The sequence below is a fragment of the Pristis pectinata genome, chromosome 43 (assembly GCF_009764475.1).
Source record: "Pristis pectinata isolate sPriPec2 chromosome 43, sPriPec2.1.pri, whole genome shotgun sequence".
Taxonomy (NCBI): domain Eukaryota; kingdom Metazoa; phylum Chordata; class Chondrichthyes; order Rhinopristiformes; family Pristidae; genus Pristis; species Pristis pectinata.
In genome coordinates, this window is record NC_067446.1 from 3,021,432 (window position 1) to 3,045,945 (window position 24,514).

At 57.1% G+C, this 24,514-nt stretch overlaps 3 protein-coding genes across 18 annotated transcripts; 2 read left to right on the forward strand and 1 right to left on the reverse strand.

The window, feature by feature from the left end:
• Window positions 1-14,093, forward strand: g6pd (glucose-6-phosphate dehydrogenase). The gene is made up of 11 exons (XM_052009103.1): window positions 1-33; window positions 675-783; window positions 1,031-1,248; window positions 6,192-6,350; window positions 8,812-8,937; window positions 9,530-9,620; window positions 10,210-10,396; window positions 10,892-11,127; window positions 11,560-11,636; window positions 12,296-12,388; window positions 12,858-14,093. The coding sequence occupies exons 3-11, from the start codon at window positions 1,238-1,240 to the stop codon at window positions 12,946-12,948; spliced, it is 1,071 nt and encodes a 356-aa protein (XP_051865063.1). The 5' UTR covers window positions 1-33; window positions 675-783; window positions 1,031-1,237; the 3' UTR covers window positions 12,949-14,093.
• A 2,262-nt stretch (window positions 14,094-16,355) lies between these two features.
• LOC127566556 (uncharacterized) lies at window positions 16,356-24,263 on the forward strand. Its single transcript, XM_052008971.1, has 3 exons — window positions 16,356-16,411; window positions 21,025-21,419; window positions 23,459-24,263. Exons 1-3 carry the CDS (start codon window positions 16,356-16,358, stop codon window positions 24,028-24,030), a joined length of 1,023 nt encoding a protein of 340 aa, XP_051864931.1. The 3' UTR covers window positions 24,031-24,263.
• LOC127566611 (C3a anaphylatoxin chemotactic receptor-like) lies at window positions 17,404-23,377 on the reverse strand. 16 transcript variants are annotated; one of them, XR_007955743.1, is made up of 4 exons: window positions 22,742-23,377; window positions 20,906-22,007; window positions 20,010-20,766; window positions 17,404-19,802 (listed from the first exon to the last, which is right to left on the reverse strand). XR_007955743.1 is itself a non-coding variant. In XM_052009107.1 (2 exons), exon 2 carries the CDS (start codon window positions 21,998-22,000, stop codon window positions 20,987-20,989), a length of 1,014 nt encoding a protein of 337 aa, XP_051865067.1. In that variant the 5' UTR covers window positions 22,001-22,007; window positions 22,742-23,377; the 3' UTR covers window positions 19,854-20,986. The 16 variants fall into 16 exon arrangements, 1 of the variants encoding a protein (XP_051865067.1); XR_007955744.1 differs by having other exon boundaries at window positions 20,010-20,836; XR_007955749.1 differs by having other exon boundaries at window positions 20,010-20,147; window positions 20,629-22,007.
• Window positions 24,264-24,514: the final 251 nt, after the last annotated feature.

Consider the following 24,514-nt stretch of genomic DNA (forward strand, 5'->3'; position numbering starts at 1 on the left):
CCTGGCCAAGAAGAAGATCTATCCGACGCTCTGGTGAGATTCCCTCCTCGGTCACGTGCCTCGCCCGTCTGGAAGTCTCCGCCGGCTACCCCGCCTCCCAACAAGAGCACGGAAACAGGCCCTTTGGCCCAACTGGGTCCGTGCTGACCCAGATGCCCCATTGCCCGTGTTTGGCTCCATCGCCCTCTAAACCTTTCCCATCCGTGTCCCTGTCCGAGTGCCGCCAATGTACCTGCCTCACCCACTCCCTCTGGCAGCTCGTTCCACGTACGGACCACCATCTGGGTGAAGAAGTTGCCCCTCGGTCCCCTTGAAATCTGCCGCCCCCCTTGGGTCCCCTTGAAATCATTCCCCTCTCTCCGTATGACTCCATAAGGTCACCCCTTGGACTCCTGCGCCCCAAAGAATAAAGTCCCCTGCCTCGTCCACCAGGTCACCCCCCCCCCCCCCCCCCCCCCAACCCTCGGCAGCGCCCTCCACCCCAGGAGCCCCACGTACGAGGGGAGGACCCCCACCTCGAGGTCACCTCCACTGGGAGCAACACCCCCACCTCGCGACCAGACGTAAAATGGGACCGCCGTGGCGTGTCTGAACGGTGGGGAGAGTTTTTAAAAAATTTTTTTTCTTTTCTCTCTGTTATTTCTCCCCCACACCCACATCCCCACGCCCCACAGGTGGCTGTTCAGGGATGGGTTGCTCCCGGAGGACACGCACGTTGTGGGGTTTGCCCGCTCTGCGCTGACGGTGGACGCCGTCCGGGCGAAGGTGCAGCCGTACCTGAAGGTAAGGCCTGACGGGCTGAGGCTCTGCACGTCCCCTCTCCCTTCTCCCCCCTCCCCTTCCCTCCCTCCCCTTCCCCCTCTTCCCTCCTTCCTCCTCTCCCCTCCCGCCATCCCCTCCCTCCCCCCCCCCCACTCCTCCCCTCTGTGCCTGCTACTGATCTCCATGTCCCCGCCCAGTGCGGGAGATGTGTGGTGCTCGACATCCTCCCCGCAGCCAGTGAACCCCCGTCTCTCCCCCCCCCACACAGGCCACGGAAGGCGAGCTGGACAAACTGGACTCCTTCTTCCGCCGAAACACCTACCTGCAGGGCAAGTACGACGAGCGAGCCAGCTTCGAGCGGCTGGATGGCCACATCGCCTCCCTTCCCCAGGGCGACAGAGCCAACCGCCTCTTCTACCTAGCTCTCCCGCCCAGCGTGTACGTGGACGTCACCCGGAACATCAAGGAGGCTTGCATGGGCAAGGGGTGAGTCCGCCAAGGGGTGGGGAGGAGGGGAGAGGAGGAAGGAGGGAAGGGGAGGGGGGAGAGGGTTGAGGCAGTGGTTGACGTTGCAATGGCTCCCTGCAATGGAAGGTTTATCCCTGGTGCATAAGAACACGAAGCAGGATCAGGAGTCAGCCATCCAGGAGATTTACCAGGGTATTTCCCCTACCCTGGGGAAAAGACTTACCGTCCACCTGATCTCTGCCTCTCATAATTTTACGCACTTTTGTAAGGTTGCCCTTTCATTCTACAAGGAATAAAGACCTGGCCCAGCCGACCTCTCCCTATAACTCAGGCCCTCGAGTCCCGGCAATGTCCTCGTAAATCTTCCCTGCACTCCAGTTTAACCTCATATTTGCCGATGATGCAAAGGTTGGTGGTGGTGTGGATAGTGTAGAAGGTTGCTGCAGATTGCAACAGGATGCAGACCTGGGCTGAGAAGCGGCAGATGCAGTTCAACCTGGATAAGTGTGAAGTGATGCACTTCGGGAGATCGAATTCGAAGGCAGAATACAAGGTTAATGGCAGGACTCTCAGCAGTGTGGAGGAACAGAGGGATCTTGGGGTCCACGTCCGTGGATCCCTCAAGGTTGCCGCGCAGGTCGATAGGGCTGTTAAGAAGGTGTATGGAGTGTTGGCCTTCATTAGTCGGGGGATTTAGTTCAAGAGCCGCGAGGTGATGTTGCAGCTCTGGTCAGACCACACCTGGGGTATTGTGTTCAGTTCTGGTCGCCTCACTATAGGAAGGATGTGGGAGCTTTAGAGAGGGTGCAGAGGAGATTTACCAGGATGCTGCCTGGATTGGAGAGCACGTCTTATGAGGATAGGTTGAGCGAGCTGGGGCTTTTCTCTTTGGAGAGGAGGAGGATGAGAGGTGACTTGATCGAGGTGTACAAGAGGCACAGATCGAGTGGACGGCCAGAGACTTTTTCCCAGGGCGACAATGGCTAACACGAGGGGACATAATTTTAAGGTGATTGGAGGAAGGTGTCAGGGGTAAGTTTTTTACACAGTGGTGGGTGCGTGGAAGGCACTGCCGGCAGAGGTTGTGGGGGCAGATACATTAGGGACATTTAAGAGACTCTTAGATAGAAACACGAATGTTCAAGGAATGAGGGGGCTATGTGGGAGGGGAGGGTTAGATAGATCTTACAGCAGGATAAAATGTCGGCACAACATTGTGGGCCGAAGGGCCTGCACTGTGCTGTAATATTCTATAACACAAGAAACAGGAGCAGGACTCCGTCATCTGCTCCGCCATTCAATAAGATCGTGGCTGATCTGTCCGTGGACTTGGATCCACCTCCCTGCCTTTTCCCCACCACCCGTAATTCCCCAATGATGCAAAAATCTATCTAACTGTGTCTTAAATATATTTAATGAGGTCGCCTCACTGCGTCCCTGGGCAGAGAATTCCACGGATTCACACACGCTCTGGGAAAAGCAGTTTCTCTCTCATCTCCGTCTGAAATCTACTCCCTCCCCTGAATCGTGAGGCTGCGTCCCCCGGTTCCAGTCTCACCGACCAGTGGAAACGGCCTCCCTGCCTGCAGGACGAGTTTGTGTGGTTAACCTGGGGGTGGGTGTTGGGGAGAGTCGGGAGGAGAGGTCAGGGGTGGGGGGGGGGGAGTGGTGGGGTGCGGGAGCTGGGTGGGGGAGTGGTGGGGTGGCTGGGGATGAGGGGACGAGTGGGGGTGAGCTGGGGAGTGGGGTGTTGGGGGGCTGGGGGTGGGGAGGGAGGGTGGGGTTGAGCTGGGGAGTGGGGGTGAGCTGGGGAGTGGGGGAGGGAGGGTGGGGGTGAGCTGGGGAGTGGGGGAGGGAGGGTGGGGGTGAGCTGGGGAGTTGTGGGGGAGGGAGTGTTGGGGGAGCTGGGGAGTGGGGTGTTGGGAGTGGGGGGCTGGGGGTGGGGAGGAGAAGGGTGGGGGGGCTGGGGAGTGGGGGTGAGCTGGGGAGTGGGAGGAGAGGGTGGGGGTGAGCTGGGGAGTGCGGGGGGAGGGAGGGTGGGGGTGAGCTGGGGAGTGCGGGGGGAGGGAGGGTGGGGTGAGCTTGGGGAGTGGATTGGGGTGAGCTGAGGAGTGGGGGAGGGAGGGTGGGGTGAGCTGGGGAGGGAGGGTGGGGGCGAGCTGGGCGTGGGGGGGTTGGGAGGGTGGGGGAGCAGGGTGTGAGGATGGTCGGGGGGTGGGAGCATTGGGAAAATCTCCCGTACAGCAGCAGCGAGTTTCTCGAACAGGTCGGATTATTCAGGCCTGTAAGCGTGTCCACTGGAGGAGTACTTGGAGCGAGAGCTCAAGGTCACTCCACTGACCCAAAAGGCTGCCAGCAATTCATAGTATCCACGTCACCACAGTTACAATGCAGATTTCACAATTTCATCAATGCAGAGATATGTTTGTATAAGGCCAGGCAGCATCCGTGGAGAAAAGCATCTACCCGTCACCACCCTGTGTCCACCCCGTCTCCCCTCTTTTGTCGACCTTTCACTGCTCTGCTTTTCCCTCCTATATGTCGGGCTTCCCCGTTTCCCTATCTCCAGTCCTGACCCGAAACGTCGACCGCCTGCTTTTCTCCGCGGATGCTGCCTGGGCCTTGCTGAGTTCCTCCAGCATCGCTGGGTTTTACCTCTGGTTTCCGGCATCTGCAGTCCCTTTGTTTCTCTGTGAGACATGATTTTAACTGTTTCTTTGCGGCGTTGGATCGTTCTTTTACCTCTGCAAGGGGTTGCCTTTAACTTCCTGACAAATGGGACTTGAGACATACTTTGCCAAACAGCAGATTCCCCCATTCTCCCTGTGATTCGGAGCTCTGACTTATTACTGTCACTTGTACCGAGGTCCAGTGAAAAACTTGTCTTGCAAACTGATCGTACAGATCAATTCATTACACAGTGCATTGGGGTAGTACATTAAAGTGTGTCAGTATTTACAGGGGGCCCCGGGGGGGCGCGTCGGTGTGTGCTTGGGGCCCCAGGGAGCGTGTCAGTATTTACAGGTGTTGGTATTAGTTTATTATTGTCACTTGTACCGAGGTCCAGTGAAAAACTTGTCTTGCATACCGATCGTACAGGTCAATTCATTACACAGTGCAGTTACATTGGGTTAGTACAGAGTGCATTGAGGTAGTACAGGTAAAAACAGTAACAGTACAGAGTAAAGTGTCACAGCTACAGAGAAAGTGCAGTGCAATAAGGTGCAAGGTCACAACAAGGTAGATGGTGAGGTCAGAGTCCATCTCATTGTATAAGGGAACCGTTCAATAGTCTTATCACAGTGGGGTAGAAGCTGTCCTTGAGCCTGGTGGTACGTGCCCTCAGGCTCCTGTATCTTCTGCCTGATGGGAGAGGAGGGAAGAGAGAATGTCCTAGGTGGGTGGAGTCTTTGATTATGCCGACTGCTTCACCAAGACAACGAGAGGTAAAGACAGAGTCCACGGAGGGGAGGCTGGTTTCCGTGATGCGCTGGGCTGTGTCCACAACTCTCTGCGGTTTCTTGCGGTCCTGGGCAGAGCAGTTACCGTACCAAGCCGTGATGCATCCAGATAGGATGCTTTCTGCGGTGCATCAATAACAGTTGGTGAGAGTCAAAGGGGACAAACCGAATTTCTTTAGCCTCCTGAGGAAGCAGAGGCGCTGGTGAGCTTTCTTGGCCGTGGCGTCTACATGATTTGACCAGGACAGGCTGTTGGTGATGTTCGCTCCCAGGAACTTGAAGCTCTCAACCCTCCCGACCTCAGCACCATTGATGTAGACAGGTGCATGTAGACCGCCCCCTTTCCTGAAGTCAATGACCAGCTCTTTTGTTTTGCTGACGTTGAGGGAAAGGTTGTTGTCATGACACCCTTCCACTAAGCTCTCTATCTCCTTCCTGTGCCCTGACATCATCATTTCACCACATCAGTGCATCAATAAAGTGTCACAGCTACAGAGACAGTGCAGGCAGACCAGAAGGTGCAAGGGCTGTATTTGTGAGGTCAAGAGTCCATTGCAATTGCAATACCAATACCACAATCTACCTTGTTGTGACCTTGCACCTCATTGTCTGCCTGCACTGCACATTCTCTGAAACTGTGACACTTTACTCTGCATTCTGTCATTGTTTTACCCTGTACTACCTCAATGCACTGTGCAATGAACTGACCTGTACGATCGGTATGCAAGACAAGTTTTTCACTGGACCTCGGTACAAGTGACAATCATAGCTCCCCCCTCCCGTCGGGCGGAAGGTACAAAAGCCTGAAAGCACGTACCACCAGGCTCAAGGGCAGGTTCTATCCCGCTGTTATAAGACAAGATCATAAGACACTCCCATCTAGCCCCAATTCCCGGCCTTTTCCCCACATCCCTTGATACCCTGACTAATTAGATACCTCCTTAAACACCCCCAACGATCGGGCCTCCACAGCTGTACGTGGCAATGAATTCCATAAATCCACAACCCTCTGGCTATAAAGAAATTTCTCCTCATCTCTGTTCTAAATGGGTACCCTCTAATTCTAAGACTGTGCCCTCTAGTCCTGGACTCACCCACCAAGGGAAACAGCTCGGCCACATCTACTCTGTCCAGTCCTTTCAATGTCTCTATGAGGTCCCCTCTCATTCTCCTGTACTCCAGTGAGTGCAGTCCAAGAGCCGACAAACATTCCTCGTATGTCAGCCCTTTCATTCCGGGAATCATCCTCTTGAATGATAACACGGACTCTTGACCTCACACTCTACCTCGTCGTAACCCTCGCACCTTATTGTCTGCCTGCACTGCACTTTCTCTGTAACTGTGACACTTTATTCTGTGTTCTGTTATTGTTTAACCTCAATGGATTGATGGGATGAAATAATCTGTTTGGACGGCATGCCAAACAAGGTTTTTCACCGTACCTCGGTACATGTAACAACCAATTTACCAATTTTTAATGATTATTTTCTCTTCCATGAGGGGTTGGAACCGTGTCATAGTGGAGAAACCCTTTGGGAAGGACCTGGAGACCTCAAACAAACTGGCCGAACACCTCGCTTCGCTCTTCAGGGAGGACCAAATCTACCGCATCGATCACTACCTGGGCAAGGAGATGGTGCAGAACCTCATGATTATCAGGTGAGGGGCGGGCTTTGCGACTATGGCAGGCATCACCCCCAGCGGGAACGAGGAGTCGCCGTGCACCGTGGAAAGCGCCCCCCGCTGGGCGCGGTCACGGCTTGGGGTGAGGACCGTTGTACCTGCCTCACCCACTTCCTCTGGCAGCTCGTTCTACCCTCAGCGTGGAAAAATTTGCCCCTTGGGTCCTTTCTAAATCTTTCCCCTCTCACCTTAAACCTCTGCCCCCTCTAGTTTTGGACTCCCCCACCCTGGGGAAAAGACGTTACCGTCCACCTTATCTCTGCCTCTTTAAACACTTCTATAAGGTCGCCTCCTTATTCTCCAAGGCATGAAGACCTAGCCTGGCCAACCTCTCCCTATAACTCAGGCCCTCGAGTCCCGGCAACGTCCTCGTAAATCTTCCCTGCACTGCAGTTTAACCTCATATTTGCCGATGATACAAAGGTTGGTGGTGGTGTGGATAGTGTAGAAGGTTGCCGCAGATTACAACAGGATGCAGACCTGGGCTGAGAAGCGGCAGATGCAGTTCAACCCGGATAAGTGTGAAGTGATACACTTCGGGAGATCGAATTCGAAGGCAGAATACAAGGTTCAGTGCAGGACTCTTAGCAGTGTGGAGGAACAGAGGGATCTTGGGGTCCATGTCCGTGTATCCCTCGGTTGCCGTGCAGGTCGATAGGGTTGTGAAGAAGGTGTACGGAGTGTTGACCTTCATTTATCGGGGTATTGAGTTCAAGAGCCGCGAGGTGATGTTGCAGCTCTGGTCAGACCACACTTGGAGTATTGTGTTCAGTTCTGGTCGCCTCATTATAGGAAGGATGTGGAAGCTTTAGAGAGGGTGCAGAGGAGATTTACCAGGATGCTGCCTGGATTGGAGAGCACGTCTTATGAGGACAGATTGAGTGAGCTGGGGCTTTTCTCTTTGGAGAGGAGGAGGATGAGAGGTGACTTGATTGAGGTGTACAAGAGGCATAGATCGAGAGACTTTTTCCCAGGGCGACAATGGCTAACGAGGGGGATGTAATTTTAAGGTGATCGGAGGAAGGTGTCAGGGGTAAGTTTCTTTTACACAGAGTGGTGGGTGTGTGGAACACACTGCTGGCAGAGGTTGTGGGGCAGATACATTAAGGACATTTAAGAGACTCTTAGATAGCCACATGAATGATAGAGAAATGGAGGGCTATGTGGGAGGGAAGGGTCAGATAGATCTTACAGCAGGATAAAATGTCGGCACAACATTGTGGGCCGAAGGGCCTGTACTGTTGTAGTGTTCAATGTTGTTGTTTCCTATAGCAGGGAGACCAAACTGTATGCGGTACTCCAAGTGCGGCCTCACCAATGCCTTGTACAACTGCAACGTAAAGTCCCAACTCCTGTACTTAGTACCCTGACCGCTGAAGGCCAGCGTGCCGAACGCCTTCTTCACCGCCCCTGTCTACCTGTGATGCCACTTTTGATGAACTGTGAGCTTTTACTCCTAGGTCCATTACACTCCCAGGGCACTACCTTCAAGTCCAGCACAAGTACTGACACACAGTGAAAAACGTTCTGCATGCCATCCATACAGATCATTTCATCGCAGCCGTGCATTGAGGTAGTACAAGGGAAAAGCATTAACAGAATGCAGAATAAAGTGTAACAGCTACAGAGAAAGTTCAGTGCAGGCAGACAATAAGGTGCAAGGCCATAACGAGGTAGACTGTGAGGTCACGAGTCCATCTTATCGTTCGATAGTCTTTTAACAGCGGGGTAGAAGCCGTCCTTGAGCCTGGTGTTACGTGCTTTCAGGCTCCTCTATCTTCTGCCCGATGGGAGGGGGGGAGAAGAGAGAATGTCCGGGGTGGGTGTGGGGGGGTCTCTGATTATGTCGGCTGCTTTCCCGAGGCAGTGGGAAGTGTAGACGGAGTCCGCGGAGGGGAGGCTGGTTTCCATGACGCGCTGGGCTGTGTCCGCAACTCTCTGCGGTTTCTTGCGAGAGCAGTTGCCGTCCCGAGCCGGGATGTATCCAGATAGGATGCTTTCTATGGGGCATCGGTAAAAGTTGGTGAGAGTCAAAGGGGACATGCCGAATTTCTTTAGCCTCCTGAGGAAGTAGAGGCGCTGGTGAGCTTTTTTGGCCGTGGCGTCTACGTGGTTGGACCAGGGCAGGCTATGGGTGATGTTTTAAACCTTGGAACTTGAAGCTCTCAACCCTTTTGACCTCAGCACCGTTGGAAGGAGATACAATCCTCCCTCTACGCCGTCCCAGTGATGGGAGGGAGGGTGTTGTTGTTTTTCAGGGTGGGGCTTTGGAAGTCCAGGGTGAGGGAGGAGCAAATTCTCCGCCACGCTCAGTGTGTATCTGAGGGTGATTCCTACTGCAGTCGAATATCTTGGCGGGTGGGGGGGGGTGGAGAGCATCGAGCTAGACCCGGCGCCCACGTTCCCGGAGTGTGACTGCCCCCGCTGCTTCCCCCAGGTTCGCCAACCGGATCTTCGGCCCCGTGTGGAACAGAGATAACATAGCTTCCGTCGTGCTGACCTTCAAGGAGCCGTTCGGGACGGAGGGGCGAGGGGGTTACTTCGACGAGTTTGGGATAATCCGGTAAGGGCCGACCGTGGGTAACCCCCCCTGCTGTCAGGGTGGGGGGGGTGGTGGGGAGGGACAGAGAAACTCCCGGGTGACGCAGCCTGGAACGCGGGGAGGATTCAGCTGGTCGGGCAGTGTCCGTGGAGAGAGAATCCGTCCAGGAATAATCAGCTGGTTTCTCTCACCCGAGGCATGGCCGACAGGCTGGACCCGGCCCGTGTTCCCGCTTGGGTCCGAATCCCACCGTTTCAATGCCTCTTTTCTCTCTCTCTTCATCCTCTCACTCCCTCTCTCTCTCTCCCGTTTCTCTCTCTCTCTCTGTCTCTCTTCCCCCGTCCCCTCTCTCTCTCCCCGTACCCCCTCTCTCTCTCCCCGTACCCCCCTGTCCCCCCCCGTGCCCCCCCTCACTCTGGTCCCCCCCTCTCCGTCTTCCCCCCCCCCCCCCCGTCCATCCCTCTCCCCAGCACTCCAGTGCCCCCTGTCTGCGAGGTGACCCTGATTCCCGTGTGATGGGTGGGCCCTGGTGTGGATCAGGGAGGAGATGTTGTGGGTCCATGTCCCCCCCTCCCCCCAGCTCACCGCCGTCCCCTCTCTCCCCCCGGCTCAGGGACGTGATGCAGAACATGATGCAGATGCTCTGCCTGGTCGCCATGGAGAAGCCGGCCTCCACCAGCTCTGATGATGTTCGGGATGAGAAGGTGAGTCCTCGGCCCCAGCCTCTCCCTCACTGGGAGCCTCCCCCTGTGTCTGACCCCAGGAGTGTGTGACGGGACGGTGCGGAGGGAGCTTCACCCTGTGTCTGACCCCGGGAGTGTGTGACGGGACGGTGCGGAGGGAGCTTCACCCTGTGTCTGACCCCGGGAGTGTGTGACGGGACGGTGCGGAGGGAGCTTCACCCTGTGTCTGACCCCGGGAGTGTGTGACGGGACGGTGCGGAGGGAGCTTCACCCTGTGTCTGACCCCGGGAGTGTGTGACGGGAAGGTGCGGAGGGAGCTTCACCCCGTGTCTGACCCCGGGAGTGTGTGACGGGACGGTGCGGAGGGAGCTTCACCCCGTGTCTGACCCCGGGAGTGTGTGACGGGACGGTGCGGAGGGAGCTTCACCCTGTCTGACCCCGGGAGTGTGTGACGGGACGGTGCGGAGGGAGCTTCACCCTGTGTCTGACCCCGGGAGTGTGTGACGGGACGGTGTGGAGGGAGCTTCACCCTGTGTCTGACCCCGGGAGTGTGTGACGGGATGGTGCAGGGGGAGCCTCACTCTGGGACCGTTAACCCCTTGTGTTCCAGGTGAAGGTGCTGAAGAGCGTCCCGGAGATCCGGATGGAGAACGTGGTGGTGGGGCAGTACGTGGGGAATCCCGAGGGGCAGGGCGAGGCGCAGAAGGGATACCTGGACGACCCGACTGTCCCCAAGGGGTCGACCACGCCCACCTATGCCGCCGTGGTGCTGTACATCCAGAACGAGCGGTGGGACGGTGAGTTTCACTCCCGGCGGATCCAGTTCCCTCAATCTCTGCCCGCATCCCAGCCTCACCTCTGGACACTGCCCCCCTTCCCCCCCCACCCCCCCAGCCCAGCCGGTGTGGTGGGGGGAGGGGTGGAGAGGCTCTCTTGTCCCCCACACCCTGGGGCAGTCCTGCCTGACAGGACCCCTGATTGGCCATCACCGTGGGGTCCCGGCCCCCACCGCAAGCCCTGGGACTCACCTGTTCTGACACATGACATCATTGGGACCCCAGTGGGACCCTCCCTCCCTCCCCCTCCCCCTCCCCCTCCCTCCACACTCCCTCCCTCTCTCTCTTTCCACCCCCCAACCCTCTAGTACCCTCTCCCTCTCTATATCCCCCACCCCTCCTGGGGAGGGGGTCGGCGAGGAAGGAACACAGCGCTGCTGGAGGGTCCGGTGTGGAGGGAGCGCCGCGGGGAATGTCTCTGCTTGGCCCTCGCGTTTACCCCCCACCCCGCTGCAGGTGTTCCCTTCGTCATGCGCTGCGGGAAGGCGCTGAACGAGCGCAAGGCGGAGGTCCGGCTGCAGTTCAAGGACGTGCCGGGCGACATCTTCCACAGCCAGAGCAAGCGTAACGAGCTGGTGATCCGCGTCCAGCCCAACGAGGCCATCTACACCAAGCTGATGACCAAGAAGCCCGGAATGTTCTTCAACCCCGAGGAGACCGAGCTCGACCTCACCTACGGCAGCCGTTACAAGGTCAGAGGGTGCCGGGTGAACCCCGGGGGTCAGGAGTCACTGAGGGACGGTGTGAGGGAGGGGATTAACGTCAGTGGGGATACAGTCAGTGACATGGGGCGCTGGAGGAGAGGGGTCACTGAGGGACGGTGTGAGGGAGGGGGATTAACGTCAGTGGGGATACAGTCAGTGACACGGGGCGCTGGGGGAGAGGGGTCACTGAGGGACGGTGTGAGGGAGGGGGATTAACGTCAGTGGGGATACAGTCAGTGACTGGGCGCTGGGGGAGAGGGGTCACTGAGAGATGGTGTGAGGGAGGGGGATTAACGTCAGTGGGGATACAGTCAGTGACTGGGCGCTGGGGGAGAGGGGTCACTGAGATGGTGTGAGGGAGGGGGATTAACGTCAGTTTTTGGCCCAGAATTGCCTTTAATGGCAGTTTTTCTCTCCCAGGACGTGAAGTTACCAGATGCTTACGAGCGGCTGATTCTGGATGTGTTCTGTGGCAGTCAAATGCACTTCGTCCGAAGGTGTGTACTGAGGACAGAGGTGTCCGATTGGGACAGAACTCCCGACGTTAATGTCGACTCTGATTGTACCCACATCGTGTGCCCAGGGGAATGGGGGCGAGTTTCTCTCACTCACACACACACACACACACACACACACACACACACACACACACACACACACACACTGGGGGACAGGCCCCCCACTTCCCCCCCCCCCCACACACGCACACACTGACCCTCACTGGGGGATGGGACACACACACACACACACACACACACACACACACACACACACACTGACCCTCACTGGGGGATGTCTGTCTGTCTCTCTCGCTTTCGCTCTCTCTCTCTCTCGCTCTCTCTCTCACACACACACACACACACACACACTGGGGGTCGGGCCCCTCCACTCCCCCACACACACACACTCTGATCCTCATTGGGGGACGGGTCTCTCTCTCTCTCTCTCTCTCCCCCTCTCCCCCTCTCCCTCTCACTCACACACAGACCCTCACTGGCGGACGGGTCCTACAGGCAGACGCAGGCATGCGCACACACACACACGCACACAGCTGTGCACACGCAGTAACTGAGCTCACTGGTTTACCTCCCAACCCTCTCCGTACTCTGGTGCAGTATTTGACTAACCAAGGCCCTGCTTTCGATTCCCATCCCAGTGACGAGCTTCAGGAAGCCTGGAGAATATTCACCCCACTCCTTCACAAGTTGGAGTCTTCCAAAGTCCTGCCTGTACCTTATGTGTACGGGAGGTAAGTGTCACAACGGGTCCCGCTACTCCTGCCCCCGTCACTGCCCACCGACCCCGGGGTTAGAGAGAGAGGGGGAAATCCGCTGGGGTTCCTGCCCCCCCCGCCCCCCCCCCCCACCGTCACTGCCCAGTGACCCCTGGGTTGTGGGGGGTGGAATCAGCTGGGGTTCCTGCTCCTCATCCCTGCCCAGTGACCCCGGGGTTGGGGGGTGGGAAATCAGCCGGGGTTCCTGCCCCCGTCACTGCCCTATGACCCCCGGGGTTGTGGGGGGAGGTAGGGAGGGGGGAGGGGAGTGGGGAGGAGCGAAGGAGAGTGGTGGGAGAGAGGGAGGGGATTGGGAAGGGTCTATGGGGACACAGTTTGCAGCACTAACCCCTCTCCCCTCTCCCCTCTCCCCTCTCCCCTCTCCCCTCTCCCCTCTCCCCTCTCCCCTCTCCCCTCTCCCCTCTCCCCTCTCCCCACCGAGCAGCCGCGGACCCCCAGAAGCCGACGAGCTGATGAAGAAAGTGGGTTTCCGTTACGAAGGGACCTACAAGTGGGTCAGCCCCCACAGACTGTGAGCCCGGCGGGCGGACAGAGACGGAGAGGGAGGGGTGCGCGGACAGAGACAGCCCTCCTCCCGCTCCCGCCGCCCCCTCCCTCCTGCTCCATCGCACCTCCCTCCTGCTCCACCGCACCTCCCGGGACCAATGCAGAGGACTCCTTCCCTCTCGGATTCATTCCCATCGGGATCGGGAACCTCGGGCTGAGGCTCGATCCTAACGTCTTCCCCTTCCAACTGTCCGACCATGCCTGCTTCATGTTTGCTGCCACAGATCGTATGAGAGCTTAAATTGTCGTTGTCCTGTCATTTATTGTTGGGGGGGGGGAGGTGAAATGTCATGGAGGGGGTGAGCTGGTGGGTGGGGAGGGAGTGGGGGAGAAGATCTTCCTTGTTTTCTGTCTCACGAAATAGATATGGTTTGTCTGCGAGAAAATATCCGTGGGTAAGTTCTTTCTGCGCCCTCTTGTCCAACACTCTTGGCCCCAGGATCACTGTCCCGTGTAACAATCTGGCAAGGAATGTGTTTGGGGTTCCGGTGGGGGGGCACAAGTCCTGGGAGTGTGTGGTGGGACACTGTGAAGGGAGCTTCACCCTGTGTCTGAGTGTGTGACGGGACGGTGTGGAGGGAGATTCACCCTGTGTCTGTGAATGTGATGGGATGATGTGGAGGGAGCTTCACCCTGTGTCTGACCCCGGGAGTGTGTGACGGGACGGTGCGGAGGGAGCCTCACCCTGTGTCTGACCCCGGGAGTGTGTGACGGGACAGTGCGGAGGGAGCTTCACCCTGTGTCTGACCCCGGGAGTGTGTGACGGGACGGTGCGGAGGGAGCTTCACCCTGTGTCTGACCCCGGGAGTGTGTGACGGGACGGTGCGGAGGGAGCTTCACCCTGTGTCGAACCCATGCGCCGGGAATGTTGCTTTGACCTCCTGAATGTTTCCCCAACCCCTCTCCCCCAGCCAGTTCACACTCCAGAGAGACACCCCAATTTCTCAAACCTCCCGTCTGTGCCGATGGCTCTGATGTCACAGGTGTGACGGCTGTCAACGAGTGGCAGAGGGGATGGGGAGAGGACAGAGTTTGGTCTGTGACCACTTCAATAACTGCAGTTGTATGCTTCAATTTATTTAGTAAAAACTAACAATATGTATTCTTTCTCAAAGTGACGCTGTCCTGTGTAAGGAGTGATTTTATACAATCTGTGTGCCGGTGACATGGTGTGTCTCTGTGTGTGCGGATGACGTGGTCTGTGTGTGTGTGTCTGTCTGTCTTGGTATGTGTGTGTCTGTCTGTGCGCGCCTGTGTCTCTATGTGTGCGTGTGTGTGTGTCTCTCTCTCTGTGTCTGTCTGTGTTTGTGTGTGTGTGTGTGTGTGTGTTTGTCTGTCTGTCTTGGTATGTGTGTGTGTGTGTCTGTCTGTGCGCGCCTGTGTCTCTATGTGTGCGTGTGTGTGTGTGTGTGTCTCTCTCTGTGTCTGTGTGTGTGTGTGTGTGTGTGTGTGTGTGTGTGACAGACAGTCCTCGTCCCATCACTGAACAGAGGCGATCGCAGGGCATTTCACCCACCACTCCTTCCCCAGCCCTCCCTCTCTTACCCCTGATGTTTCACCCCGGTCTTACCCAGTGGGAGCAGCCCACGAGACCCCCACAATGCCCGGAGGGGGATGGATTTCCCCCCGAAATTCCAACCGGATTTTCCAGTGTGTGTCTGGCATGTACGATGTGCGGTGCCTGGTCGCCCCTGCGTGGAGGCCCCGTGAGACACTCTGGCTGAGCCCAGGGAGACGCCTTGGTCGGCATGGACGAGTTGGGCTGAAGGGCCTCTTTGGGTGCTGAGGAATCCTTCCGTCATTTGAGTTCCCTATCACGGAATTCCTCCTGACCCAGGGGATACGGAGACGGGAACCGTGCACGGTGCTCCTGGTGTGGGTCTGATCTGGTGATATGGAGACGGGAACCGTGTGTAGTGCTCCCGGTGAGGGTCTGTCCCAGCGGAACGGAGATGGGAACAGTGCGCTGCAGTTACCTGCTCCAGTGGTGCAGAGGGATCCCTGTGGGAGGGGGAATGAGGAGAGAGCAGGGTGGGGGATGGATGAGGTGCTGATTGACTGGGCAGCTTTGTCCCAGATGATGTGGAGCTTCTGCAGCCATTTCCTGACGCGACGAGCAGAGGGAGGTATTGTGCCATCTACAGAGCCAGCGGTCAGAGAGACGGGAACCGTGCACGGTGCTGCCGGTGTGGGTCCGACCCAGGGGGATACGGAGACGGGAACCGTGCACAGTGCTCCCGGTGTGGGTCTGACCCAGGGGGATGCGGAGACGGGAACCGTGCACAGTGCTGCCGGTGTGGGTCTGACCCAGGGGGATACGGAGACGGGAACCGTGTGCGGTGCTGCCGGTGTGCGTCTGCTCCAGGGATACAGAGACGGGAACCGTGCGCGGTGCTCCCGGTGTGGGTCTGACCCAGGGGGATACGGAGACGGGAACCGTGCGCGGTGCTCCCGGTGTGGGTCTGACCCAGGGGGATACGGAGACGGGAACCGTGCGCGGTGCTCCCCGTGTGGGTCTGACCCAGGGGGATACGGAGATGAGAAGTGTGCACGGTGCGCCTGGTGTTGGTCTGACCCAGAAGCTAAGCACGTTCCGCCTCCTCTGGATACCATGGCATTGGGTCTTCACTGTCATGGCAACCGTCCCCGGGAATGGTTGGAAGGGCTAAGTGTGCCCCAGCTTTTCTGTTTTCCATGGCAACGGGCCTCAGCAATGGGGGTGTACGGTGTGCTCTTCCCCCCTCCTCTTGTCTTTCCTCTCCCCTTCCCCCTCACTACCCCTCCACCACTCTCTCCCCTAGTCCCACCATGTCTCCCTCCCCTACCCCCCCCCCTTCTACCTTCAGGGACATCCCTCTCTCCCCAACATGTTGGGACGCTCGCCAGGTTTGGAAGGACATGCTGTCACGTGGTGAGAAGCCGCCAATGGGATTGGCTGGTATGTTCTCCCCCGGGAGGTCCCCCTTCCTGATTGGCTGCCTGTGGGGTGGGGTGGGGTGGGGGGGACAAATCCTCATCACTCAAAGTGCCTCCACTCCCAGTTGAATAACAGTATCCTCAGAATTCCAGACAGATTGTGAGTGGGCTGTTGTAGGAAGAGGTGGGATCTTGCTGTGCCTGCCACCTTCCTTGATTTACGGCACTGTGCAGGTGGCTCACCCTGGGGGGTGGTTTGGGGGAGGGGTGTTTGGCTAGGAACCCCTTTGGGATTGGGGACCCCACCACAACTTTCTCTGGCCTTCTGCTGGGGTCCCGGCCACTATGCGCTCTACTGGACGAGTGCACAAGCGCCGTCGGCGTCGAAGGGGAGGGAGAGATCTGCCAGGCCGACAAGGACTGTGGGATATCACTGGTCAATCAATCACCGGCCGTAGCCATGGTGAGTGCCCAGGAGGGCGGGGCCAGCAGGGTGGAAGCTCTGCCTCCTCAGCTGTGAGGGAGGGGCCAGGGTGGGAGGGATGCTGGCCCTTCCAGATACCATGGCAACGGGGGAGGGTTCATAAGTGGGCCCCGCCTCCTTTGGACACCATGGCAACGGGGGAGGGTTCATGAGTGGGCCCCGCCTCCCCTGGACACCATGGCAACGGTGGAGGGTTCATGAGTGGGCCCCACCTCCTCTGGACACCATGGCAACGGGGGAGGGTTCATGAGTGGGCCCCGCCTCCCCTGGACACCATGGCAACGGGGGAGGGTTCATGAGTGGGCCCCGCCTCCTCTGGACACCATGGCAACAGGGGAGGGTCCACGCGTGGGCCCCAACAGTGAATACCATGGCAACGGGCCATCACTGCCATGGCAACCCTACTGTCTTGGGAACGGAGCGAGGGGCAAAGAATGGGGTAAATTCTATGGACACCATGGCAACGGGGAGGGAGGGTTGGCGAGTGGGACCCCCCTACAAATACCATGGCAACGGGCCTTCACCGTCATGGCAACCATATCCCTCGGCGATGGATGAGGAGTCAAGTGTGCTCCGGCTACCATGGCAACCAGGGTGGCCTCGCCTACTGTGGATGAGGTGGCAACAGTGGGTGGGGTCAGGAGGAGGGAGAGGCCTGACCTCTGCTGGGGACCATGGCAACGAGGGGCCGAACCGAACAGTCCAGGCTCCACCCCCAAACACCACAGCGACGGAGAGGAGCCAAGGGGAGGGCTCCGCCTCCTCTGGCTGCAGTGGGGAAGGGGGGGCTGTACCCTCAGATCTGAGGGGGAGGGGCCACCCAGATAAAGGGGTGGGGCCACTAATGACGGACAGCTGTTGGTAGTGGTACTGGTTTATGATTGTCACTTGTACCGAGGTCCAGTGAAAAACTTGTCTTGCAAACCGATGGTACAGGTCAATTCATTACACAGTGCAGTACATTGGGTTAGTACAGAGTCCATTGAGGTAGTACAGGTAAAAACAATAACAGTACAGAGTAAAGTGTCACAGCTACAGAGAAAGTGCAGTGCAATAAGATGCAAGGTCACAACTAGGTAGATCGTGAGGTCAGAGTCCATCTCATTGTATAAGGGAACCGTTCAGTAGTCTTATCACAGTGGGGTAGAAGCTGTCCTTGAGCCTAGTGGTACGTGCCCTCAGGCTCCTGTATCTTCTACCCTGATGGAAGAGGAGAGAAGAGAGAATGACCCGGGTGGGTGGGGTCTTTGATTATGCCGGCTGCTTCACCAAGACAACGAGAGGCAAAGACAGAGTCCAAGGAGGGGAGGCTGGTGTCCGTGACATGCTGGGCTGTGTCCACAACTCTCTGCAGTTCCTTGCGGTCCAGGGCAGAGCAGTTGCCGTACCGAGCCGTGATGCATCCGGATAGGATGCTTTCTATGGTGGCATCGGTAAAGTTGGTGAGGGTCAAAGGGGACAAACCGAATTTCTTTAGCCTCCTGAGGAAGTAGAGGCGCTGGTGAGCTTTCTTGGCCATGGGGTCTACGTGATTTGACCAGGACAGGCTGTTGGTGATGTTCACTCCCGGGAACTTGAAGCTCTTAACCCTCTCGACCTCAGCACCATTGATGTAGACAGGAGCATGTACACCACCCCCTTTCCTGAAGTCAATGACCAGCTCTTTTGTTTTGCTGACATTGAGGGAAAGGTTGTTGTCGTGACACCATGTCACTAAGATCTCCCATGTCAAGTGACTTGGCGGAGTGATCCACTGTTGGGGGCAGGAAGGATAATGGGCGTGGCCTACTGTCAGGGGTGGGGCTTATATTGGGGGCAGACCATCCATTGATTGACGAGAGCTTCTCCATTGCAGAGAGTCCTGGGGTGGGCGCGGTATCCTATCACAGGAGGAGCTAAGATGACGTCAGTGGGCGTGTCGTAAAGGGATGTTGGGCAAATACAAGAGGTTACCAAGGTGACAGGGGGCACGGCCTCATGATTGACAGTTGTAGGCCAGAGCTTTAATTGGTTGTCTCCCAATTCCAACAGTGTCCTGGGAGCTTCACCCTGTGTCTGAACCCGGGAGTGTGTGACGGGACGGTGCGGAGGGAGCCTCACCCTGTGCCTGACCCCGGGAGTGTGTGACGGGACGGTGCGGAGGGAGCCTCACCCTGTGCCTGACCCCGGGAGTGTGTGACGGGACGGTGCGGAGGGAGCCTCACCCTGTGCCTGACCCCGGGAGTGTGTGACGGGACGGTGCGGAGGGAGCCTCACCCTGTGCCTGACCCCGGGAGTGTGTGACGGGACGGTGCGGAGGGAGCCTCACCCTGTGCCTGACCCCGGGAGTGTGTGACGGGACGGTGCGGAGGGAGCCTCACCCTGTGCCTGACCCCGGGAGTGTGTGACGGGACGGTGCGGGGGGAGCCTCACCCTGTGCCTGACCCCGGGAGTGTGTGACGGGACGGTGCGGAGGGAGCCTCACCCTGTGCCTGACCCCGGGAGTGTGTGACGGGACGGTGCGGAGGGAGCCTCACCCTGTGCCTGACCCCGGGAGTGTGTGACGGGACGGTGCGGAGGGAGCCTCACCCTGTGCCTGACCCCGGGAGTGTGTGACGGGACGGTGCGGAGGGAGCCTCACCCTGTGCCTGACCCCGGGAGTGTGTGACGGGACGGTGCGGAGGGAGCCTCACCCTGTGCCTGACCCCGGGAGTGTGTGACGGGACGGTGCGGAGGGAGCCTCACCCTGTGCCTGACCCCGGGAGTGTGTGACGGGACGGTGCATTGGGAGCCTCACCCTGTGTCTGACCCCGGGAGTGTGTGACGGGACGGTGCGGAGGGAGCTTCACCCTGTGTCTAACATGTTCTTTTATATCAAATATATTTAATTGATAACAATTACAAAATCTATAAATAGACAATATTTAAGTCTACGTTTTCCTAACAAGTAATGTTACTCCAATCTATGATTAACAATAACAGATTTACAAACTTAAAATAAGTCGATCATGAGTTTTAACACAAATGAAAGTTGTGTTCAATGGCAGAGAATCCCCAAGCTCTGCACCTTCCCCAGTGTCCCCCACGGTTTCGTTAAAACAGGATCTTTATTTACAGTCTGGCAATAACTTGAGGTCAAAATATGATCCTCGCTGTCGAGGATGCAGTCGAGCCCCTGAGTCGCCCACCGATCCAGGAAAGCTCCCAATGTACCCCGTAGACAAAGTGTGCTCCCTCTCCAGGGCACGGATGTACCCTCAGAAGATCCTTAGATCCTCATGTTGTCTGTAACCCACTCCCGGGGATCTGTTATTCTATATATAAACCCCCCAAGCCCCTGGATCAGACCCCAGCCTGTAACCCACTCCCGGGGATCTGTTATTCTATATATAAACCCCCCGAACCCCTGGATCAGATCCCAGCCTGTAACCCACTCCCGGGGACCTGTTATTCTATATATAACCCCTCCGAACCCCTGGATCAGATCCACAGCCTGTAACCCACTCCCGGGGATCTGTTATTCTATATATAAACCCTCCGAACCCCTGGATCAGACCCCAGCCTGTAACCCACTCCCGGGGATCTGTTATTCTATATATAACCCCCCGAACCCCTGGATCAGATCCCAGCCTGTAACCCCCTCCCGGGGACCTGTTATTCTATATATAAACCCTCCGAACCCCTGGATCAGACCACAGCCTGTAACCCACTCCCGGGGATCTGTTATTCTATATATAAACCCTCCGAACCCCTGGATCAGATCCCAGCCTGTAACCCACTCCCGGGGGTCTGTTATTCTATATATAAACCCCCCGAACCCCTGGATCAGATCCCAGCCTGTAACCCACTCCCGGGGGTCTGTTATTCTATATATAAACCCTCGGAACCCCTGGATCAGACCCCAGCCTGTAACCCACTCCCGGGGGTCTGTTATTCTATATATAAACCCCCCGAACCCCTGGATCAGACCCCAGCCTGTAACCCACACCCGGGGGTCTGTTATTCTATATATAAACCCCCCGAACCCCTGGATCAGACCACAGCCTGTAACCCACTCCCGGGGATCTGTTATTCTATATATAAACCCTCCGAACCCCTGGATCAGACCACAGCCTGTAACCCACTCCCGGGGACCTGTTATTCTATATATAACCCCCCGAACCCCTGGATCAGATCCCAGCCTGTAACCCACTCCCGGGGATCTGTTATTCTATATATAACCCCCCGAACCCCTGGATCAGATCCCAGCCTGTAACCCACTCCCGGGGACCTGTTATTCTATATATAAACCCCCCGAACCCCTGGATCAGACCCCAGCCTGTAACCCACACCCGGGGGTCTGTTATTCTATATATAAACCCTCCGAACCCCTGGATCAGACCCCAGCCTGTAACCCACTCCCGGGGGTCTGTTATTCTATATATAAACCCCCCCGAACCCCTGGATCAGACCCCAGCCTGTAACCCACTCCCGGGGGTCTGTTATTCTATATATAAACCCTCCGAACCCCTGGATCAGACCCCAGCCTGTAACCCACTCCTGGGGACCTGTTATTCGATACATAACCACCCACCTCCCCCCGAACCCCTGGATCAGATTCCAGCCTGTAATCCATCCCCGGGGGTCTGTTACTCTTTATATAAATCCCTGGACCGCCCCGGATCAGATCCTCTTACATTCATCGCTGTGGTGACGGTGGGGTCGGGAGGGATGCTCCCAACTCCGACCTCCTCCTCATCGAAGGCCAGGCGGATGGAGGCGGCCAGGGAGCGCCTGAAGACCTGGCGGAAGTCGCGGCCGACGAAGGCGTAGAGAAGGGGGTTGAGGGCGCTGTTGAACGAGGCCAAGCCGAAGCTGAAGAACATCCAGTCCCAGGGAACGGGCTGGGCGAAGGCCTGGAGAAGGCTGCAGATATTGTTGGGGAGCCAGCAGACGATAAAGGCCGCCACCACGGTCACGATGAGGCGGACGGGCTTCCTGGACTTGGCGAAGCGGTCCCTCCGCAGCTCCCGGCAAACCAGGAGGTAGCAGGCGACCATGATCGCCACGGGGAGGCCGAAGGTGAGGACGGTCCAAGTTACCTTCAACGTGACCCCGGTGTCGTCCCCGAGATACGAGACAATCTGCTCAATCAGCAAGTCGGGCAGGCAGGTGAGGAAGGCCAGGCTCCAGATCCCGAAGCAGGCTGTACGCACCCAAGCCAGGGGCAGGTGTTGGCGGAACCAGATGGGCCGAGTGACGGCCAGGCAGCGAGAGATGCTGATCAGGGTCAAGAGGAAGATGCTGGCCGTCATGTTGAGTGTGACGGCGGAGAGGAGGACCATCCAGAGGAGGTGGTCTAGGTGCCAGAGTCCTTGCAGAAAGAGTAAGGCCACCAGGAAGGGCAGGATGAGGCAGTAGGTCAGGTCCGCCACAGCCAGGTTCGGGAAACACACCGTGTGGACGCCCCTCTTCAACTTGAAGCCCGTCACCCAGACGACCGCTCCGTTGCCGGGGACGCCCAGCAGGAAGATGAGGGTGCAGATGATCACGGACAAGACGGTGGGCGCTGTCCACGGGATGCTGAGGTCCCCGGGGGTGGGATCGCTGGAGGAGAGGTTCCCACCGGGGGTGGAGTTGGACCGGTCTCCGGAGAGCGACATGGTGGGTCTGGTGGGGGAGATATTGCGGGGGTGAGAGGGGCGGGGAATGGAGGGAGGGGGAGGGAGGGAGAGGACAAAAGTTGGCCCCTCCCACAGCGCGGCGCTCCCTCACCGCCCCTGCCACGGCGCGGCGCTCCCTCACCGCCCCTCCCACCGGGTCCGTCCCCTAGCACTCCCTCGGCCGTTGCGGCGCCCGTCCGGATACTTGTTCAACGCTGTCCTCCACCACCCCCTCAGGCAGTGCGTTCCAGATTCCAACCCCCCCCCCCCCCCGGGGGAAATAAACTCCCCCTCTCAGATGCCCTCTACACCCTTCACCTTGAACCCACGCCCTCTGGGTTTACACATCTCTGACCAGAACAGGACACAGTTCTCCAGCTGTGGTCTGTCCAATGGTTTATAAAGTTGGACCAGAACCTCCCTGCTCTTATATTCTGTGTCCCGGCTGATGAAGGCAAGTGTCCCGTATGCCTCACCACCTTATCCACCTGTGCTGCCTCCTTCAGGGATCCTTGGACTTGTACACTAAAGTCCCTCTGTTCCTCAGTACTCCTTCCCATACATGGTGTGTGTCCTACCATTTTACAACGAGGTCCCTCTGTTCCTCAACACTCCCTGAGGCCCCACCATACAGTATATTAATCGCGATTACTTCCCAACAACTAAAAGATTCACAAACAAAACTCATTAACCCTTCCCTGACACAACTCTCAGTTCAGTTTCACCACTTCCCACACCCACCAGCTGGATTTAGATATGAGCCGCTCTCGATGAACCCGGCCAGGGTCCGACTTGGTGAGATCTTCTCTGTGTCCCCGAACTCCAGCTTCATTCTCTGACGGTTCTTCTCGAGAGTTGTGTCTGTCGATTGTCCTGTTAGGCAACTTTTTACACATTTCTCTGGATGTCTTCCAGAAATATTCGGACTCCTTGCCACCCTTTTTCCGTATAGGTAGTTGTTTCTTAATTATCCTCAAACATCCACTGTCACCGTTCCAGAATCACATTAACTCTTTACCCACCCGTTCTGACACGATCCTGATGTCTGTCGGTAATGGAACAACCTCGTCTGCTTGTCCTGTGCTCAGGGTCAGCTCACAGAGCTGTGTCAGCACAACTCGACTTCCTCACCTTGATGGCCCCAGATGTCCAGGGGTCCATCTCGTCACCGTGTCCCACCGCACCTCCTCGCTGAGCGGGTGTCAGGTCTGGGCACGTTGTATCCTGCGGGCTCGAAGCCCTATTCTCCAACTTTCTACCGCTCGGAAAAACTGGAAATGCTGGATATCCTCAGCAAGTCGGGTCATGCCTGGGGAGGGAAAGGGGGAAGGAGGCAGAGGGGAGGGAGACGTGTTTATTAACCCGTGTTTATTCCCAGTGTCAAACCGTGGAGTACAGTTTAATCGCACACAGAAAACATCATTGATAAAAGATCACTGATCTCCATTTGTCTCTCAGCCCCACGGAGGGATGGTTCCCTCCACCCCTCCTGCGGGATTGGACCCAGGTATCCGATGATGGGACTGTGTGGAGACGCCCTCAGGTTAAAGAGCTTCAAGTTCCCAGGAGTGAACATCACCAACAGCCTGTCCTGGTCAAATCACGTTGATGCCACGGTCAAGAAAGCTCACCAGCGCCTCTACTTCCTCAGGAGGCTGAAGAAATTTGGTTTGTCCCCTTTGACTCTCACCAACTTTTACCAATGCACCATAGAAAGCATCCTATCTGGATGCATCACAGCTTGGTACGGCAACTGCTCTGCCCAGGACCTCAAGAAACTGCAGAGAGTTGTGGACACAGCCCAGCGCATCACGGACACCAGCCTCCCCTCTTTGGACTCTGTCTTTACCTCTCGCTGCCTTGGTGAAGCAGCCAGCATAATCAAAGACCCCACCCACCCGGGTCATCCTCTCTTCTCTCCTCTCCCATCGGGTAGAAGATACAGGATCCTGAGGACACGTACCACCAGGCTCAAGGACAGCTTCTACCCCACCGTGATAAGATTATTGAACGGTTCCCTTATACGATGAGATGGACTCTGACCTCACGATCTACCTTGTTGTGACCTTGCACCTTATTGCACTGCACTTTCTCTGTAGCTGTGACACTTTACTCTGTACTGTTATTGTTTTTACCTGTACTACATCAATGGACTCTGTACTAACTCAATGTAAGTGCACTGTGTAATGAATTGACCTGTACGACCGGTTTGCAAGACAAGTTTTTCACTGGACCTCGGTACAAGCGACAATAATAAACCAATCCCAATACTAATACCAAACTGTTGCAGAACGGGTTTCGGACACCAGGTGGGGGTGTTGTAGAGGGAGATCTGTGGCCAACATCATGTCGAATTACACTGAATCCCTTCTGTCTGCACAGAATCCGTCTCCTTCCATTCCCTGCACATCCATGTGTCCATCTAACAGCCTCTTAAACAGTTCTATCGCATCCTCCTCCACGACCACCCCTGGAAGCCCGTTCCAGGCACCCACCACTCTGTGTAAAAACCTT

Bases quoted from the DNA above. Each gene is read 5' to 3' on its own strand.
- g6pd (XM_052009103.1), top strand. The intron at 10,397-10,891 runs GTGAGTTTCACT...ACCCCGCTGCAG, and splicing joins CCAGAACGAGCGGTGGGACG to GTGTTCCCTTCGTCATGCGC. The intron at 11,128-11,559 runs GTCAGAGGGTGC...TTTCTCTCCCAG, and splicing joins CCTACGGCAGCCGTTACAAG to GACGTGAAGTTACCAGATGC.
- LOC127566556 (XM_052008971.1), top strand. From the start codon at position 16,356: ATGGTGAGTGCCCAGGAGGGCGGGGCCAGCAGGGTGGAAGCTCTGCCT. The intron at 16,412-21,024 runs GTGAGGGAGGGG...GCCCCGGATCAG, and splicing joins GAAGCTCTGCCTCCTCAGCT to ATCCTCTTACATTCATCGCT. The intron at 21,420-23,458 runs GTGAGGACGGTC...TTTGTCTCTCAG, and splicing joins TCGCCACGGGGAGGCCGAAG to CCCCACGGAGGGATGGTTCC.
- LOC127566611 (XM_052009107.1), bottom strand. From the start codon at position 22,000: ATGTCGCTCTCCGGAGACCGGTCCAACTCCACCCCCGGTGGGAACCTC.